At 36.7% G+C, this 17,581-nt stretch overlaps 2 protein-coding genes across 3 annotated transcripts in view; one reads left to right on the top strand and one right to left on the bottom strand.

Annotated features, from left to right (window-relative positions):
* Positions 1–10,827, top strand: part of LOC107732743 (cytochrome b5 reductase 4-like) — an 11,887-nt gene extending 1,060 nt beyond the window's left edge. The window contains exons 2-18 of one of the 2 annotated variants that reach the window (XM_016544162.1): positions 685–803; positions 951–1,104; positions 2,173–2,270; positions 3,076–3,160; positions 3,437–3,472; positions 3,596–3,668; positions 4,086–4,143; positions 4,249–4,342; positions 4,429–4,461; positions 4,750–4,872; positions 5,509–5,649; positions 5,761–5,910; positions 6,344–6,494; positions 7,392–7,478; positions 7,624–7,785; positions 7,914–9,621; positions 10,093–10,827. In XM_016544162.1, the coding sequence (XP_016399648.1) occupies positions 685–803; positions 951–1,104; positions 2,173–2,270; positions 3,076–3,160; positions 3,437–3,472; positions 3,596–3,668; positions 4,086–4,143; positions 4,249–4,342; positions 4,429–4,461; positions 4,750–4,872; positions 5,509–5,649; positions 5,761–5,910; positions 6,344–6,494; positions 7,392–7,478; positions 7,624–7,785; positions 7,914–7,968 (1,619 nt within the window). In that variant the 3' untranslated portion in view covers positions 7,969–9,621; positions 10,093–10,827. Of the gene's footprint in view, positions 1–684; positions 804–950; positions 1,105–2,172; positions 2,271–3,075; positions 3,179–3,436; positions 3,473–3,595; positions 3,669–4,085; positions 4,144–4,248; positions 4,343–4,428; positions 4,462–4,749; positions 4,873–5,508; positions 5,650–5,760; positions 5,911–6,343; positions 6,495–7,391; positions 7,479–7,623; positions 7,786–7,913; positions 9,652–10,092 lie in introns of those variants that run through there. The other variant, XM_016544161.1, reaches the window with a different exon arrangement.
* Positions 10,828–14,082: 3,255 nt separating this feature from the next.
* Positions 14,083–17,581, bottom strand: part of LOC107732744 (granulocyte colony-stimulating factor receptor-like) — a 19,792-nt gene continuing 16,293 nt past the window's right edge. Inside the window, exons 11-16 of the mRNA XM_016544163.1 lie at positions 16,990–17,088; positions 16,700–16,846; positions 16,469–16,603; positions 15,522–15,618; positions 15,358–15,439; positions 14,083–15,219 (exon numbers count right to left, since the gene is read on the bottom strand). Coding sequence (XP_016399649.1) covers positions 14,737–15,219; positions 15,358–15,439; positions 15,522–15,618; positions 16,469–16,603; positions 16,700–16,846; positions 16,990–17,088 — 1,043 coding nt within the window. The 3' untranslated portion in view covers positions 14,083–14,736. The remainder of the gene's footprint in view (positions 15,220–15,357; positions 15,440–15,521; positions 15,619–16,468; positions 16,604–16,699; positions 16,847–16,989; positions 17,089–17,581) is intronic.

Below are 17,581 nucleotides of genomic sequence, written 5' to 3'. Positions count from 1 at the left end.
GACGCGTTTCAGAAAGGCGGGGCATAGAGGAGAAACAATAATGTACAGTATGTGGAAAATAATGTGTTTTTTGAACCTTAAACCGCATAAACACATTTCATTACACCAAATACACAAAATAATGTTATTTTTAGCAACATCATATGACCCCTTTAAGTGGCATTATATCATAGGACTCACATAATAGATTTGTGTTTCAGTCAAGTTAAGAGTAATATAAAGAAGTAAATAATACGCTCATGGAATCACGTCCTCCTTTTGTAAGCTAATGTTAATATTGATAGACCAATTACATTTTGAGCTATGTGTAAATTTAAGTATTCGTATTCATTTCTACACATATTCGTCTTTTATTATGAAATCGCAATGGTCGCTTAGACGTCATATTTTGGCGACGGTCTTTTGAGTAGGAATTTAGTGCTGTTGTCGGTTCTGTTGTGACAGCAGTATCATCGCTGGTGGTCGTTACGTTTCTCCGTGTTTCTGTGTTTTTCGAGCAGCTGAACTGGATCATGTTGTCATGTTAGACAGCTCCAAAAAAAAATAAAAAAATAAACCCACCTGCCAAAATGAGGAAGTCGCATTTCATAACACTCTCATAGCACTTCCTCATCAGTAAAATCCTCTGATCAGTGACATTCAGCATATTTTCTCAAATCAGTGATATTTAGTGTGTTTGGGCAGGTTTTCTCGGGAACTGGATTTGTTTTAAAGCATCAGATATGTTAAATGTACCATCTCAGTCTTTTCCGGCAGCTGGATCCCAGCAGAGAGTCGCACCAACCGGACAGTCCAGAAATAAGGTTGGTCCCTTGAACTACATTATTGTCATAGGAATAATGCAATGAGTGGTTTAAATGCATAGCAAAACGAGACGGCTCTATATTTACCGTTCAGCTGTCCCTGTGTGTACAGCACTGTATGTTTACTGCTGTGTTTAATGAGTACAGGTGGCGCTAAAGCCGGGTCACAGTCTCTTGGACTGGATCCGACTGACCAAGAGTGGACGTGATTTGACTGGACTGAGAGGTCGACTGATTGAGGTGACAGAAGAGGAGCTGAAGAAACACAACACCAGAAACGACTGCTGGACCTGCATTAGAGGTATAACATCAAAATACACATCATGAACTCAACTCATCTCAGTAAAGTTTATGTCCATGGTCTATGCGTACTGAGGTTAATTTAAAGGGTCATGAAACCCCAGACTACTTTTTCTGAGATTGTAGCAGAGGTGTTTTTGTTGCACATCATAGAAGACAATGTTAGCATCCGATAATTTTAACTGTTGGAGAAAACGCTGCGTAATATCATTGCGCCTGCTGCACCCATGGTATGGCAGCAAAGTTCCTTGATTCCTTGGAAAATGAGCCTATTTTCAAAAATAGTGGAGTGTTCCTTTAAAAGTTCTCAGAGGTGCAACAGCGCTTTCATATATATGTTTTCGATGCAGAGTGCAAATGGCTGTGCATTTATTTGTGTCTCGATGGGAGCGAAATGAAACTGCCAGAACGCTAAGCTGTGTGTGTGTTGTCTGTCTCCCCTCTTCCCCCTCCCCCGCGCACCATGCCCACTTTTTTAGCATTTTTTAAAACTGTGGTGAGAACTAACCAGTACTGAAATGGGGGGTTTCATGACCCTTTAAGAAAACCTTTGTATCTCGCTCAAGTTTGGATTCGGTAGGACTTTTAAAAAAGAAAGAAAGAGAGAAACAAACAAACAAACAAACACATTCATCAAAAAAACAATGCATTTAATTGATCAAATATATCAGTAAAGACATTTATAATATAAAAAAAATGTTTAAATCATGGTTTCCACAAAAATAAGAAGCAGCACAACTGTTTTCAACTTTGATAATAATCATAAATGTTTCTTGAGCAGCAAATCAGCATATTAGAATGATTTCACTGGATTAATGATGCTGAAAATTCACTTATGCAAACAGAGAAATAAATTAAAAATACATTTAAAATATATTAAAACTGAAAACTGATATTTTAAATTGTAATAATATTTTTTAACACTATTTTTTCATGAAATAAATGCAGCCTTGGTGAGCATAAGTGACTTCTCTCAGTTCAGTTTGTATCCAGACAAGAAATAAAAGATGTTAGGGCTGTGTCAGATCAGATGTACACATGACTCTGTATGTTTGTGTGTTTTCTGTAGGTATGGTCTATAACGTGAGTGCCTACATGGATTTCCACCCTGGTGGGGAGGAGCTAATGAGGGCTGCTGGGATTGATAGCACTGACCTGTTTGACCAGGTAAATGCTCTCTGGGCAGAGCGTTTGAAAACAGTGCTTTCAGAAAACCATATTTTATGTCCATATTTTGCTCTCAATTTTTGTGTGTTTAACACTTCATATTAAGAATACAGTTACAATTACTTATAAATAATGTGCAAACTAGTTAATTCAAAGTTTATAAATAGACTTTACATTGTTTCCCCCCCTTTTAATTAGCTCATATGTAAAGAGTTACAGTAGGTTTGTTTTTAACAACATGATCTCATGTGTATTTGAATGCATTTTATGTGCGGTTCTACCGCATGCACATTTACTTACATTTAAACTTGAATCATTTACGTGTGAACAACTTTATAGATCTACAAATATTTATGTAATATGAATGCTGAATTCATGGAATTAATCTGTTGATTCTGCTGAATTTGTGAACAATAAAATAGCATTTAACATAGTTGACTCAATTGTATGTTGAACAGTTGTGCTTTACATTTTAGTATGCATCAGAACATACAAAAAAAAAGTATATATATTTTTTAAATATGTAAATGTTACATATGAGTATCTGCATATAAACAATGAGGCTAGTCTGATTTTTAAACCAGAGTTGTTTACATTAAAAGTTATTAATTAATACTAAAGAAATTTAAATAAATGTTTATGTATAAAGTGAATTGATTCACATTTATATGTAAACATTTTAGGAACACTTACTAATAATGTATTAAAAACGTAGAGACTTCTTTTTATAAACTATGTAATTAACTATAAACTAATAGCTTGCAAATGATTTGTAAATATTATTGCTGATGTTTGTCTGCCTAAGGTCCATCGGTGGGTGAATTATGAGTCCATGCTGAAGGAGTGTCTGGTGGGGAGGATGGCAGTGAAGCCCAGTCCTGCTCTTCAAGGTTCTGTCAGCTCTTTTGGTAGTAGAAATGAATTCAGTGAAATTCATTCATTTTTGTGGAAATATATAATTATTCTCATACAAACATCCTGCCTTGTGGCCAAGTTCTTGTATGAAATAATCAATAGTTGAAATATTTTTTTTGTACTAATTAACATGCTGTTAATGGAATGGAATATTCCTTTACTTTCAGAACCAAAGCCGAAATAAGATTTCTGATGTTGTTGTTTTAGTTTTTGTTCTAATGCCTCATTACATGTTTCTTCGGTTCCTGCAGCTCAGACAGAGAAGACGGAGAGCGCTCACATGAACGGTATGACATCAAAGCCGTAGTTCAACTATGCAGATTTCTAGTTATAAATGCTGAGTATGCTATTACTTAATTACTTATTTGACTCATGAGGAGTAATTATGTGTTTTGTACTCTTCATACCAGGTTTGTCTGTTCCTCCACCTTCAAGACAGGAGCCCTTATCTTCTCCTCTCCCTGCCAAAGATCATCGCCCTCGGTATGTTTTTTCCTTATGTCATGATTATAATAAACATTATACTGAGTGACTCATTCCTTGGTACAGTATCATCTGGTCTGCATTTTATGCAGCATTTAGGGCTCGTTGTGGTCAATTGAATAATGGTCTTGGCTAGTAATGTTGAGTTTACATGTTTGATCCCAGGTAGATTCAGCCTGTGAACCAGAGAGTTGTTTTTTTTTTTCCTAACTACTCAGAGAAAGTTTACTAACAGCGCTCTAAAAATATTAGTATTTTATAAAAAAAGTAGGTTGTATTTTACATTACAAAATAATTACATAATATTAAAATAAATGAATGCTAGACAAAATTTAGACAAATAAAAGTAAACTTGTCAGCCTCACCTAACTGAAGTCACACTGGCTGATTCTCTGTATATTTATTCTTCATTTTTAGATATTATTGGTTCCAGACAGATGGCACTGTCAATATCATTGTTTACACCAAACGAAAGGTCGGTGTCAACTCATTTTCCTTAAATGCAGTGGTTATCTGGTTGTCTTTTCTCAAACATAAAAGAAAAAAAAAGTCAAATTCTCTATTATTTTCCCCTCACCAGATTCCCAGTGCTGGCTGTGCAGTGGTGGATCTACAGGGTGATACTCTTCGGGTGGAGATGCTTTTGGGGAAGATGTCGTACCTTCTCTACTGGCGTGGGTCTTTTTGCATTTCTTCAGCCACTTAGAGATGAACATTGTGTATTGTTCTATATCAAGTTGATAACACTGTTTCTTTTCAGGCCTGTCTAGTGAAGTTCAAGGACGTGTTGATGGTGAGTTGTATGTTAAATTAGACATGCTTTTTTGTGTTGAATCTAGAATTATATTGAAAATTATCTGTACAAAAAGTACTGTAGCCATACCATGGTGGAGTGATGGTGTCAGCTAATATTACTGTGATCCATTGAAGAGTACAGTACCTTGCTACTGATTCATTACTATTTTAATTTACTACAGCATTTACATGGTCTTACTATTTAAACATTATGCGTATTATAAATAATCAATCATTTATTTTTCTCATTCTAAAGAAGTGTTTCCCTGTTGTCCTGTGCTTATAGTCCAGACAGCCCACTCTGTAGGAAAAGTTCAGGTTTGTCTGCACAAATCTGTCAAAGACAAGTGGACGAAAGTGGGGCAACCACTAGAACACCATGACACATTTATTCAGTGTAAAGATCGTGGTGAGTAACAAACCTATGATCTTGATTGTCAGAAAAGTATCTAAATTTCAGAGAATTTGATGTTTAATTTTGTAAAGATAGAGGCATAGAGGAACACATTTGAGATACTACTTTGTTTTGTAACATAACATGAAATAAAGGGGTACCACAAGGCTCGGTATTGCACCCTTTATTATTTGTTCTGTATGTAATTATTTTAGTGTTAAATTATTTACTGTGTTCCTAAAGCAAATTCTAATTTTTATGTGGATGTTTTTACTACTGTGCTTATACGTGAATTTTTTTTATTTATTATTGTTTCTGTTGTTTTTGGAAAATTTCTAAACTTCAGATTTGGTTCTAAATACAGAGGGAAAAAAATATTTTTTACTATTAAAGGCATTCATATTCAATCAAATATGCATAATTTTAAACTCTAAAATTACAAATCTTAGTACCCTTGTACAGTTCTAGGTCGAAGTAAATTTTTAAACACATATTTTGGCTTATACAAATATTTTAATATATAACTAGTTAGTAAATTTGTTCAGTTACCTAACTCCCTCCTCACTTCCTCATTCATTCATTTAAGAAATTACTTTGTAAAACATAAACGAATAATAATAGTAAGGTTTAATAACATTTGTTTGATCACAGAGCTCTCCTACAGGGAATGCGTGTTGGTTTCGAAATCAGACGTCACACACGACACGCAGGTCTTGTGTTTACAACTTCCTCCAGGGTCAAATATGCAAGTTCCTGTGGGGAGACACGTCTACCTCAAAACATCTCTCCAGGGTAATACGACACTTTGTCACAGCTCATGCTCTACTGATCTAAAGAGAACCGATGGAAGGTGATAGTTTTATGGAGTGTTCAGCAGGCTGGTTTTGTGTGTTTGGTGCACAGGTACAGATGTTGTGAAACCCTACACACCAGTGGATCAGTCGCTAATACCTCCCTCACAATCCAGTGCTGAAATGGGCTCAGACTTAAATCTTATGATAAAGATCTATCCTGATGGATTGTTGACCTCGCATCTCGCCAGCCTTCCTATTGGTTAGTAACTTCTCATATCTTTTTTTTTTTTTTTTTAAAGAAAGAAACAGCATTACATGATTTTACACCATGGTTGGGCAATTCATGAGCTGGAATTTGAACCCCTCCCTTGTCCATAAACCGGTTTGTAAGATCTGTTAAACCAAACGGATTTCTTTGAATTTTAGTTCACTTTAATTCTTAACTTTTTTTTTTTTTTTTTCAAACTCAAATGTTAATGGTGGGCCTTGTTTAGTATCTCAGTTCAAATTTGGATTGAATGATAACTAAATAGCTTTCTCATTTCATGGCTCACAACCCTGTTTTGCACATACAGAATGAACAAAAAAGCACAAATAAAACAAATAGTAAGTTTCAGTTTGAAAATAAACATGAAAACTGGAATTGCATTGAATCACAAACTAACTCCTGTCATCTTTCTGGCCTGCTCCAGGATCCTCTCTGTCAGTAGGTGGTCCTGAGGGGTCCTTCAGTATGCGAATCCTGCATGATGTCACTCATCTCTACATGTTAGCAGCCGGCACAGGCTTCACACCCATGGCTCGTCTCATACGGCTGGCTCTACAAGACCTCGCATCAATCAGGTCTGCCCCGTACAAATGTGGGAAAAAAATAAAATAAATAAAAAACAAACAAACAACATGCACTATTTAAGTCACCAGTCGAAAAGCAAATGTTGCGAGAACTTTTGCTGGTGTCAAGGTGGTTTTAATCGATGAATAAAGTCAGTACCCTGGTGTCCTAGCAGCATAAACTCGTAGTTCATCACATTAAAGTCACTATGAAATCTGAACAGCTAGTTGTCTACCAAATTATATAATGTTAAAGGGGTCATATGATGCGATTTCAAGTTTTCCTTTCTCTTTGGAGTGTTACAAGCTGTTTGTGAATAGATGAGATCCCTAAAGTTGCTAGACTTTTTTTGTCATTTCTCCGATCACAAATGTAGACATGGTTTTATGTTTACGCGGCGCGATGCAACGCAACGTGTAAAAAGACAGTATAAGTCATTATAATCCGTAATTATGTCCCCACTGGATGCAACAAATGCCTCGTTTATAATGGGTTTTAATGTTTTTGTCTCGTCGCTCTGGGACACGGCATCACAATGTGGTAAGGGGCGTAACATTTCATGATGTTATGGACATTGCCATCTTTGATACTGTTGCTACGGTTACCTGAGTATGCTTTTGTCTTCAACTGTTCATTCATACAGATTTGTATTAAAACAGCTATTTGAACAAAACTTTGAAGACTCTCACATACAAGCAAATGCAGCTGTCAATGCCAAACAGTGACTGTTAAAGCAGCCATCATGGATATTTGTATTAGTGATAGATGCCTTTTAATTCTTGGGGCTTTCTTTCTTTAGGATTTTTTTAGAAAATGATTGTTTAACTGTAAAATGCTTGCTAGATTAGTTGACTTATCAAAATGATAACCATAATAATAATATTAATAATTTATGTTTATCTTTTCAGAAAAACCAAGCTGATGTTCTTTAACCGTCAGGAGCGGGACATACTTTGGTGCTCTCAGCTGGATGAACTTTGTACAAAAGAGGAAAGGTATCATTTATCCCATTGTATATCTGACTGTTAATTCTATCAGTAATGTCACATTTTTGAATGACAATGAGTGATCTCAGTGGGAATCAATTCAGATTTGAATTGGTCATTAGGCAGCATCCTAACTAGCATGTATGTTTCTTAGGTTTGAGGTGGAGTACGTTCTGTCGGAGCCTACAGACTCTTGGAAAGGCAGAAGAGGGCGGATAGATGCTTGTATGCTGCGGAACTTCCTGGAGAGACCAGAAAAAGCCAAGTGTTTAGTGTGTGTGTGCGGCCCAACCAGATTCACAGAGTTAGCAGTGCAGTGAGTCATTTTTTTTAATGGTTTACACACACAAACATTTGATATATCAGAAGCTGTTTGAGTTATGGCATTTTGTACTGTTTGGTTAAGGTATTGATTTGTTTTTTTCAATGGATACTCTCTCACAGATTGGTCAGACAGCTGGACTTCAGTGAAGAGGAAATTCAAATTTTTCAGGGCTGATTGGGACACTGAAGTGAAACATGGATTACTTATACACATACTTAAAGATTATACCTATGCATATAAAATGCACTTTCCAGTCAAAACAAAAGCTGCAAGCCGTTCTTCTATATTTCCTTATAATTTGTAGAAATCTAATGGGACAATCAAAAGCCTGCACTGACAAACATCAGAAGTTTGTTTCTCAACATTTCTATTATTATTATTATTATTATTATTATTATTATTATGATTTTGTAATTTAAAATAATGCTCAATAATTCTCCTAGGTTAGTTTTTACAATAAAAATATGATCAGTTGTGTTTTCTGCATTTGTTTTTCAGATATTTTCATGACATGGAAGATTTAGAGCACTTGTGTAATGCAGCTAAAACATAACTTAATTGAAAAAGCAATCCATGCAAACAGTTTTGTTGCTGTGTCTTCATATTGCAAATTGAAATGGGTCAGTAAATCAGGTTGCAAGAGATGGGCTATTTTACAAGTAAAGTTATTGCTGTTTGGAAATGCTAATCTGACTGCCGAATTAAAGTTTATTTTATCTCAGCGTATGTACAGATAAAATTGTAATATGTTAAATTATCAAACTGGAATTAAATTTCCCTACAAAAATGTAAACTCCAGAAATACAATTTGTCCCTCTAGTGCTGTTGTGTCTCAACTGAAATCTGTAAACTTGTATCACAGGTCTGATGTCAGTTTAGAAGGGGATGAAAAGTTTAATTGGGTAAAAACAATCTATTATAGCAAAGCACTTTCTGTTATACTAGCAAACCAGGTTGCTCTTGAAATTATGGATGGAGAAACGAGGACTCTTGAATCTTTGAAGCTTTTCGCCATAGGCTTATATATATAAAAAAAAAATCTTAGCAAATGGACTTGAACCTCAATAACCAGTAGAGAACTGGTCTGGGTTCAAATATTCTGACACAAGTGGTGCTTTTGCACTGCATGGTACGATTCGGCTCGGCTCGCTTGCTTTTCCACTGCAATTAGTGGGTGGGATTATAGACTAGTTGGGCCGCCTCTGCTGCCGTGACATCATTGTAAACGCGCAAAACAAGAGCAATGGAGCCTATCGATGAAATGGTGTTCTTGATTCTCGGCATGTGGATGTTTTTCACTGCAAGACGAAGAAGTTTGTTTCAAAAGAGGATGATGGCAACAAAGCAAAATACAAGAGAGTCTGGGAACTCGTACAGCAAAGCGTAGACGGCAACATCACTTGGTTTGCACGAGGGTAAGCTAATCTTGCATCTAGCAATGTGTTTAGGGTCTCAATCGCTATATCACCACAAAGCATATAATGAACTTAGCTGCCAATATTGCGTATTAAAAAAGTATTTTGTGTATTTCAGATCTATCATATTTTGCAAAGTCGCCCCGCCACAGACCATCTCGCTGGACATTTAACCGAGCTTAACCGAGTGGTAGGATGTTATTGTCCCCGGCTTTACAATCTCTCAGTGGCTGGAGAACTTTAGAATGTCCAATGAAACATTTACCTACTTGTGCAACAACCTGCGTCCAGCGATGGAGAGACGGGACACAAACTTCTCTGTGTGTGTGTACCTTTAAAGAAGAGAGTAGCCATCGCACTGTGGAAGCTTGCAACCGGCTCTGAGTACAGAAGTGTTGGACATCTTTTTGGAGTAAGCATAACAACAGTGTGTCGGTGTGTTCAGGAGTTCTGTGCTGCTGCAGAGACCTTGTGGGTACCAAAACAAATTCGGGTCCCACTTTATATTAAGTGGCCTTAACTACTATGTACTTACATCAAAAAATATGTACAGTGTATGTATTGTGTTCATATTGTATTGCAAAACACTTTTGCTGCTATTGAGGTGGGATATGGGTAAGGTTAGGGTCAGGTTTGGTGGTATGGGTAGGATTAAGGGTGGGTTAAGGAGTAAGGGATGGGTCAACAGTGTAATTCTAAATGTAATTAAATAAATTAATTACAGATGTAATTACAAGCAGCCAGGTATTTTTAAAATATAAGTACAATGTAAAAACATGTATGTACACACAATAAGTGCATTGTACCAAATGACGAATTAAAATGTAAGTACATAGTAGTTAAGGCCACTTAATATAAAGTGGGACCCACATTTGTTTTCTAGATCAGGAGAAGTTTCAAGAAAAGGCTGCCTACAACAGGTGAGGGGTTCCCACAGTGTATTGGTGCTATTGATGGATCACACATACCCATCATAGCACCACAGGACTATCGCTGACTGTTTCAACCATAAAGGCTGGCGCTCCATCATCCTTCAAGGTATTGTAGATGGAAAGGGACTTTTCTGGAATGTTTTCACAGGACTGCCTGGAAGCCTGCATGATGCTCGGGTTTTGACACTGTCCAGACTATGGGAAACCACATACACCAGAAACATTGGTGGGGTGAATGTTGGCTACTACATCCTAGGCGACTCTTCCTATCCCTTGCAGAATTAGCTCTTAAAACCATTCGTTGACACTTGACTGCTGACAGCAGAACAGCAGGTCTACAACATGAAAATCTGCAGAGCACGTGTAGTGGTTGACAATGCTTTTGGAAGATTAAAAGGAAGATGGCGTTGCCTTATGAAAAGAAATGACTGTGCGGTCAACCTTGTGAAATCTATGGTGCTGACATGCTGTGCTCTACATAACCATTTTGAGAGTCATGGAGAGGCCTACGAGAATGCATGGGATTCACCTTCAGCAGCGAAGCCTGTGGTGGCACTTGCACTAGCTGTAGAGGATGAGGGCAGGGATGTATGTGAAGGTCTGATGCGTTACTTGAATGGTTAACTATTCATATAGCCTCAACCGAGGTGGTACTATTTAAGCGAGCCATACCTTGAAGTGGAAACACGCCAGAAAGTGAGCCGTGTCGTGCCGTACTGTGCTGTGCAGTGGAAAAGCTCCAAAAGTGAAGCATTCACATGATTGGTAAGAAAGTGAGGCTTCGTTTTTCGTTGATCGTGTGTTTCTCTGAAAACAATATGCGCTCCGGCACGGAGCTTCCTGAGAAATTGTGCTGTACTTGATACATGCTTTGAAGCTTCAGTGTCCGTGTGGTGTGGTGTGGTGACCGTGATTTCACCAAGTACAACATGTTCCTGGATCAACATCCTTGTTGATCCTGCAACAAAATTCCAATTAACCAATCAGAATTGAGGGATAACTTTTCAGGAAATATCTGTTTTAGGCTTATGATCAGGGTTAGGTGCTTCTACACCCTTGTTATCAGCTATCATTTCACAAAAGATTTTCATCCAGGAACATGTCTTACTTGGCAAAATCATGGCGACCGTCATATGTAACATCACTACTGGAAATCTCTGTTCATGCAGAGATACTCTGTTCATTGCATGATACTTAGGATAAAATGTGTTTGATACATTGCAGACCAAATATGTATTTATTGAAGAAAGCTCTGAAATATGAACGACTGTAAAAACTGATGATTATTTGACTGACTGGTCAACCACTGATGACTTCCAACATATAGCTTCAACAGGATTGTCTCTGTATCAGTGCTCACATTCAAGGAGAGGGTGGGATGTGCCACTAAGACCTAAGACTGCTTGATTAAATGAAACGTGTCAGAATCTTACAGAATACACCTACAGTTTTAGGGCCATATGTTAACTATCTAAGCACTTGGTCTAAACCGCACGGCACAGGTGCACTTAGGGTGTGTCCGAATCCACTTTTGCTAGTTAAAGGACGGGAAAAATGGTCGGCGCATGGTCTAAAAGGGTTGTCCTTATTTTCTTAATGAGTAATGGGTGTGTTTTGGGCATAATGTGCCATAAACCAATCAGAGTCTCATCTCTCATTCCCTTTAAAGGCCAGTTGCGCACATGCCATGGCGGATTCGCTATTTACATGGCAGAATTTGCAAGAGCAAAGACTGAACGCTTCTCCAGAGAGAAAAAAGGTTCTGCTCGTGCATGAGGTTAAAGCGCGCGAGCAAACCATCTATGAGGCACAATAATAATCTTTTACATTGTAATCCTTTAATTTTTTTTTATATTTGGCATGTTTTTGCACTGCTGCGTGTCCCTGTGTGTGTAATAAGCACACAGTGTACGCGTGTTGTTCACCTGCCTATAGGCACATATTATTAACACACTCTTTAATTAACAAAAAAAAAATATTGCACCATTGACTTTAGACCAGGTTTTTGTTGGTCAATGGTGCTGTCTATTTCAGTTGCCTCAAAATAGCAACGCGCCAACAATGCGCCTGAACACACCTCGTTTTCAGACCAGCACGCCCATGGGCGCACAAATGGGCACAAATGCATTTGCTATTTAAATAATTTGGTGCAGAACGTGAAAATTATAACTGTGTCGGGCTGAAACTAGCAAAAAACACTTGCTTCGTGCCTGGCGCTGCATTGCACCGGGTGTATGATAGGGCCCTTGATGTTTTATGCTAATTTCTGCAGTCTTGTAGTCTGAAACAAGTCTTCTCACCTGCAAGAACACAGTGATGTTGTTAACAGTGGCAAATAACACAGGACGATTTATTTCAATCAGGTAAATCCTGGAAAAGGTGCACTCTAATTTGTCTCTCAGGCCATTTAAGATGTAGATGCATTTGTTTCTTCATCTGAACAAATTTGGGGAAATGTGGCATTCCATCACTTGCTCACCAATGGATCCTCTGCAGTGAATGGGTGCCATCAGAATGAGAGTCCAAACAGCTGATAAAAACGTCACAATAATTCACAAGTAATTCATACCACTCCAGTCCTTTAATTAGCATCTTGAATTGAGAGGTTTTTGTAACCTGCACTCAAAAACAATATTGTATTACATTAAATTCAATGTAAAAAAACAAAAATGTACCAAAAATAATGGTAATGCAAGAAAAACACCTTTCTAAGAAACTGGGTTTATTAATGAATCATTCAAGATGACTCACAAACTCACATCAGTCTGATGAATCATTCACTAAATGAACTCACTGAATCCATAAAGGCTGCACTTACCAAAAGCACTGTAAAAGAGATGATCGTAGAGACAATTGGTGCCACTCTACGTAGGCTTATGATGCTTTTGGGAAATGCAGCCCAGAGCGATTACAGAATCTGCATCTGACTCAACAAACTGCACGTTAGGATGTCTGTCTCAAAAGAATGTTGTGTAATTGAGTTTTGTGAAACTTAAGAGGTAATTGCTGATTGTTAGTTCATATGTTTAAAACACATTTGTAATATCATTTTTTTCACTCTTTTATGGTTTCCTTGTTACATTGTAATTATACCTTTAAGTACTGAGAATGTATTATTATTATTTTTTTTAATATAGCTTTAGACAGCTAAAGCTACTGTCTTACAGAAGTTCTGATATAGGACCTCTGGTTCAACAGCATTGAGACATCTCACTGTTTGTATCGTTCCACTTGTGTTCCAGACAAGAGTGTTAGTATGTGCATTAGTGGTGGGGAATTTTCAGATTTTTGACTCTTTCTGCAGATTAAAAGTAAGTAAGTCTCTTTGAGTGAGTTATTGAATCATTAATTCAACCCATTTTTTCAAATGGCTGATTTATTCAGGAACAAAACAAGTGACTGAATGAGTCATTAAACCAGTCACTCAACCAATTTGTTTAAAACACAACCATTGACAGGGAAAAAAAAAAACCATCTCAAATTCCCTATTGGCATATATTGCAGAACTAACTGGAATTGCCTTGAAACATCTGCAAGACATAATTAATTCTTAATATTTAGTATAATACATTGAAGTCATGAAGCTAAACACTCTGTACTGCACTTTTCATGCTGGTTTGTAACCCACCATCACCTTTATAAAGCTATACTGTCTATAAACTCAGAGACCATGCTGAGCTTCTGCAGAGCTTCAAGAAAAGAATGTTTTCTAACAAACTTTGCATACTGAAAACATTGCACCATCACACATTCCAGTATAACATTATTAATGGAGAAATCATTTATTTTGTCCTTTACATAGGAAGTGTTTTAACATTGTCAGATGTCACCACAATCTGTATTCTTTTAAAATATTTAAACAAAATGCAAAGCACCATACAAGAGGTGAATGTATAACATGTTCATTTACTTCTTAATGTTACCTTACATTTGCCACATGTAACATTTATCACATCATCAAAATATTTTGAATTAAAAGTACAGCCAAAAAAAAAAAAGTAACATACATCAGTGTTGGCCAGCATTTTTTGTCTCATATACGCCCACAGCCCCAGAAATAATAACAAACCAGAAATGTGCTCATTTTAACCCATTATACTGGATATCATGTAGCATTATCCTTAATATTATTATTTTTGAAATGCTGCAGAAATTTGCTACAGTTTCTCAGTGCTAAGAACACATGAATGTACTTGTGACATTCTGCTTAGCTACAATGAAAGAATGAACTCGGAAGTGCAGGATAACATAAAATGCATCTATGCGATTTCTCAAGTTTTATATAAACACCAGGAAGTGATTTTGTTGACTGGCTCTTTTACTTGGAAAAGGTGGGACTTACTTTATTAGAGCTGCCATTTTGGGAGTTCCATTTTCTCCCATTCATTGTAATACCAGTGGTCTGGTCTGTTCTACTATATGTTATCTGTTTAATCTATATGCAGTCCCTGGCGATAAGTTAATAATGAAACGAAAGCAAAAAGGAACTGAGTGGGCCTATTAGTCACAGGCAGATACTTTTTGCTAATCACTTTCATAAACAGATCTCTCATGTGAGCCAAATCAGTCAGGTTTGGACCTGGATGAATTTGTCTTTAGATATGAACATTATCACTAATCTCTAAGGATTTGAGCATAGGAAATTCATCCCAAAGTTCTTCATTCTCCTCACTTTCAGTGGATTTCTGAGGGAATGTAGTGAAGTGTTGTATTTGAGAAACACTGCCGCTTGGTGACACATTCTCATACGGTGGGGGGCTGCCAGGGTCGTCCGCCCCTAACAGAGGCTGTGTGGACTCGGAGCGAACGTAGGCTGGTCGAGAGGATGAATGGTTTTGATACGGACCACCGAAAACAACTGTGGCATAAGGGATAGAATCCTTGTCATGCTCCGTATCATATCTGACACAGGTCTGGAATGAGGGATGACTCTCATCATGGCTGTCGATATCATGTGACCACTGGTTCTCCTTGACATAGTCACTCTTGAATGGCTCGTTCTCAGCCAGATCAAGAAGACTGAAGTGGGACATATACACCAACACAGGCTCCATGTCTTCTTTAAAGTGAGGCATGCCCTTGGACAAAAACATGTTAAGATATGAATTTATTAAGCAGTTTGGTTGACTTTTGAAGCCATTTGATTATTATGTATTGAAATCTATTTCAGATTTTGAGCGATCTATGAAAATGATATATACGCCAGATTCTCATACCTGCAACGAGTCAGTGTCGGTCCACCTCTTAATACTGCTGTTGGCAGGATCAGGAATTATAGGCCACAAACACATCTTCACACTATGAAAAACAGTCATAAATTAAATGATAATAATAGCACTGGCCTTAGGTACACAATAATAACAAGCCTGTGGATGCTCACCGTTCATTTTTCCCAACACAGGCAAACACAACGATGATGATGAGAAGTGATAACCCAATGCATGCTGGGATAACAAACAGCACCATTTCAATTCCATCTGAAAAACATTTTCAATAATGTCAAACCAATAATGAAAAGACATTCACTGTGTCTGAATATTCATACTTTTAAAAAAATAAAAGTCTGCATTCACTGAGATTCTGGTGTACAATCAATGGAAACCAATTGAATCAATGGAAACTTTAGCAGCTTTTAAATAATAATATGTATAGAAGGTGCACAGTGTCATTCACACAAACACCAAACACCATCATGGTAACCCACATGAAACTGAAATAATGCAATAAACATTCAGTTTTGTACATTAGGTGTAACACACAACCCTAATATACAAAACTATTAAGAAAAAACTAAGAAATATAGTTATTTCAACCAAAAAAAACATCAAATTTGAAATGTAACACAGGGAATTCTGGGAATGTCAATTTACGGTTAATCACTGTAAATTATACTGTCTTTTTCACTTCCAAAAACGGTATACTACCGTAAAATTAATGTCCAATACATGTAATGTCCAATACAGTTTTTCACCGTATATAGTAGGGGAATTTACCATTAACCATTTAACAGGTTTTTACTGTAGCATTTTTACAGTCTTTTACCGTTAAATTCACTGTCATTTTTTAAAGTGTATATATATATATATAACAGTTATTTTATTTTATAAAATGTCATCACTGCTTTTCATATGTATGTGTATGTGAGAGTAATATGTAATTGCCAAATAAGGTTTCAATGACAACTTACAAATCATAATCACTGCATCTGAATTTTCATACTTTCATAGTAACTGATAAAGTACATTTAGTTATGTATGAGTGTATATATATTTATATATTTAAACAGTATGATCATGTGATCGGTATGGTCATAAAATAAATATTCACCAATTTTTCCAGTTGCTAGGGTCACAACTGATCCATTTAAACTTCCACCCATCGTATGAACAGTCACAAGGGCATAATATTTGGTAAGTGGTTGAAGATCTCTCACCACAATTCTGGTCTTCTCAGTCGTTATAACTTGAAACAGAATAGAAACATTATGGTTAATAATAATAATAAAAACTTCCAATCTTCCATCCACAAATCTGTTATCAACTTTAAATCCTTGAATACCTTTGATTTTGTCCCTCTCATGCCAAAAGGAAATGGTATATCCTTGAATGATCCCATTTCTCTGCTCAAGTGGAACTTCATCCCAGTGAAGTTTGATATATGAATGACTTATTTCCGTAACATTCAACTCTGGGGCCACAGAGGGTGCTGTAATAATATATGAAAATGTAAGTCTGAGCCCACTAGATGGAAGTATTGTATCATTGTCCAGCTTTGCTTTATTGCACATCACTTCCCCAATTTACATGAAGCTCTGAGATATTCATTACTGATTTCCAAGCACTACGCACCTTTCTGACTGCTGTATGCCATTAAGGTTAGAGGACGTCCAATCCTGTCAACATATTTGGGATAAATAGAGATCTCATAGGGCTTGTAAGGCCTTAACCCTGAAATGTGAAATAAAGCAGCCATAATTAGATCTACATTATTGTAGTGTAAACCATAAGAGATCGGGATAATTTTTTACTCATTATGCGCCAAAGATGTAATTTGACACTTGGATACAGTGTCTAAAAAACTTTGTGTTTATGTTTTTGAAAGAAGTCTCTTCTACTCACCTAGGCTGCATTTATTTGATCGAAAATACAGTAAAAACTGTATAATATTGTGAAATATTATTACAAATTCAACTCTTTTCTATTTGAATATATTTTAAAATGAAATGTGTTCCTGTGATGCAAAGCTGAATTTTCAGCATCACTCATCCAGTCTTCAGTGTCACATGATCCTTCAGAAATCATTCTAATATGCTGATTTGGTTCTGCTTATATTATTAATGTTGCAAACTGCTGCTTAATATTTTGTGCAACCCATGATACATTGTGTGTGTGTGTGTGTGTGTGAGTGTGTGTGTGTATATATATATATATATATATATAT

Source organism: Sinocyclocheilus rhinocerous, unplaced genomic scaffold, assembly GCF_001515625.1.
Source record: "Sinocyclocheilus rhinocerous isolate Xijiao unplaced genomic scaffold, SAMN03320098_v1.1 scaffold369, whole genome shotgun sequence".
In the NCBI taxonomy this organism is placed as follows: domain Eukaryota; kingdom Metazoa; phylum Chordata; class Actinopteri; order Cypriniformes; family Cyprinidae; genus Sinocyclocheilus; species Sinocyclocheilus rhinocerous.
Note: the sequence above shows the minus strand (reverse complement) of the source record. Positions and strands in the feature narration are given on the sequence as shown.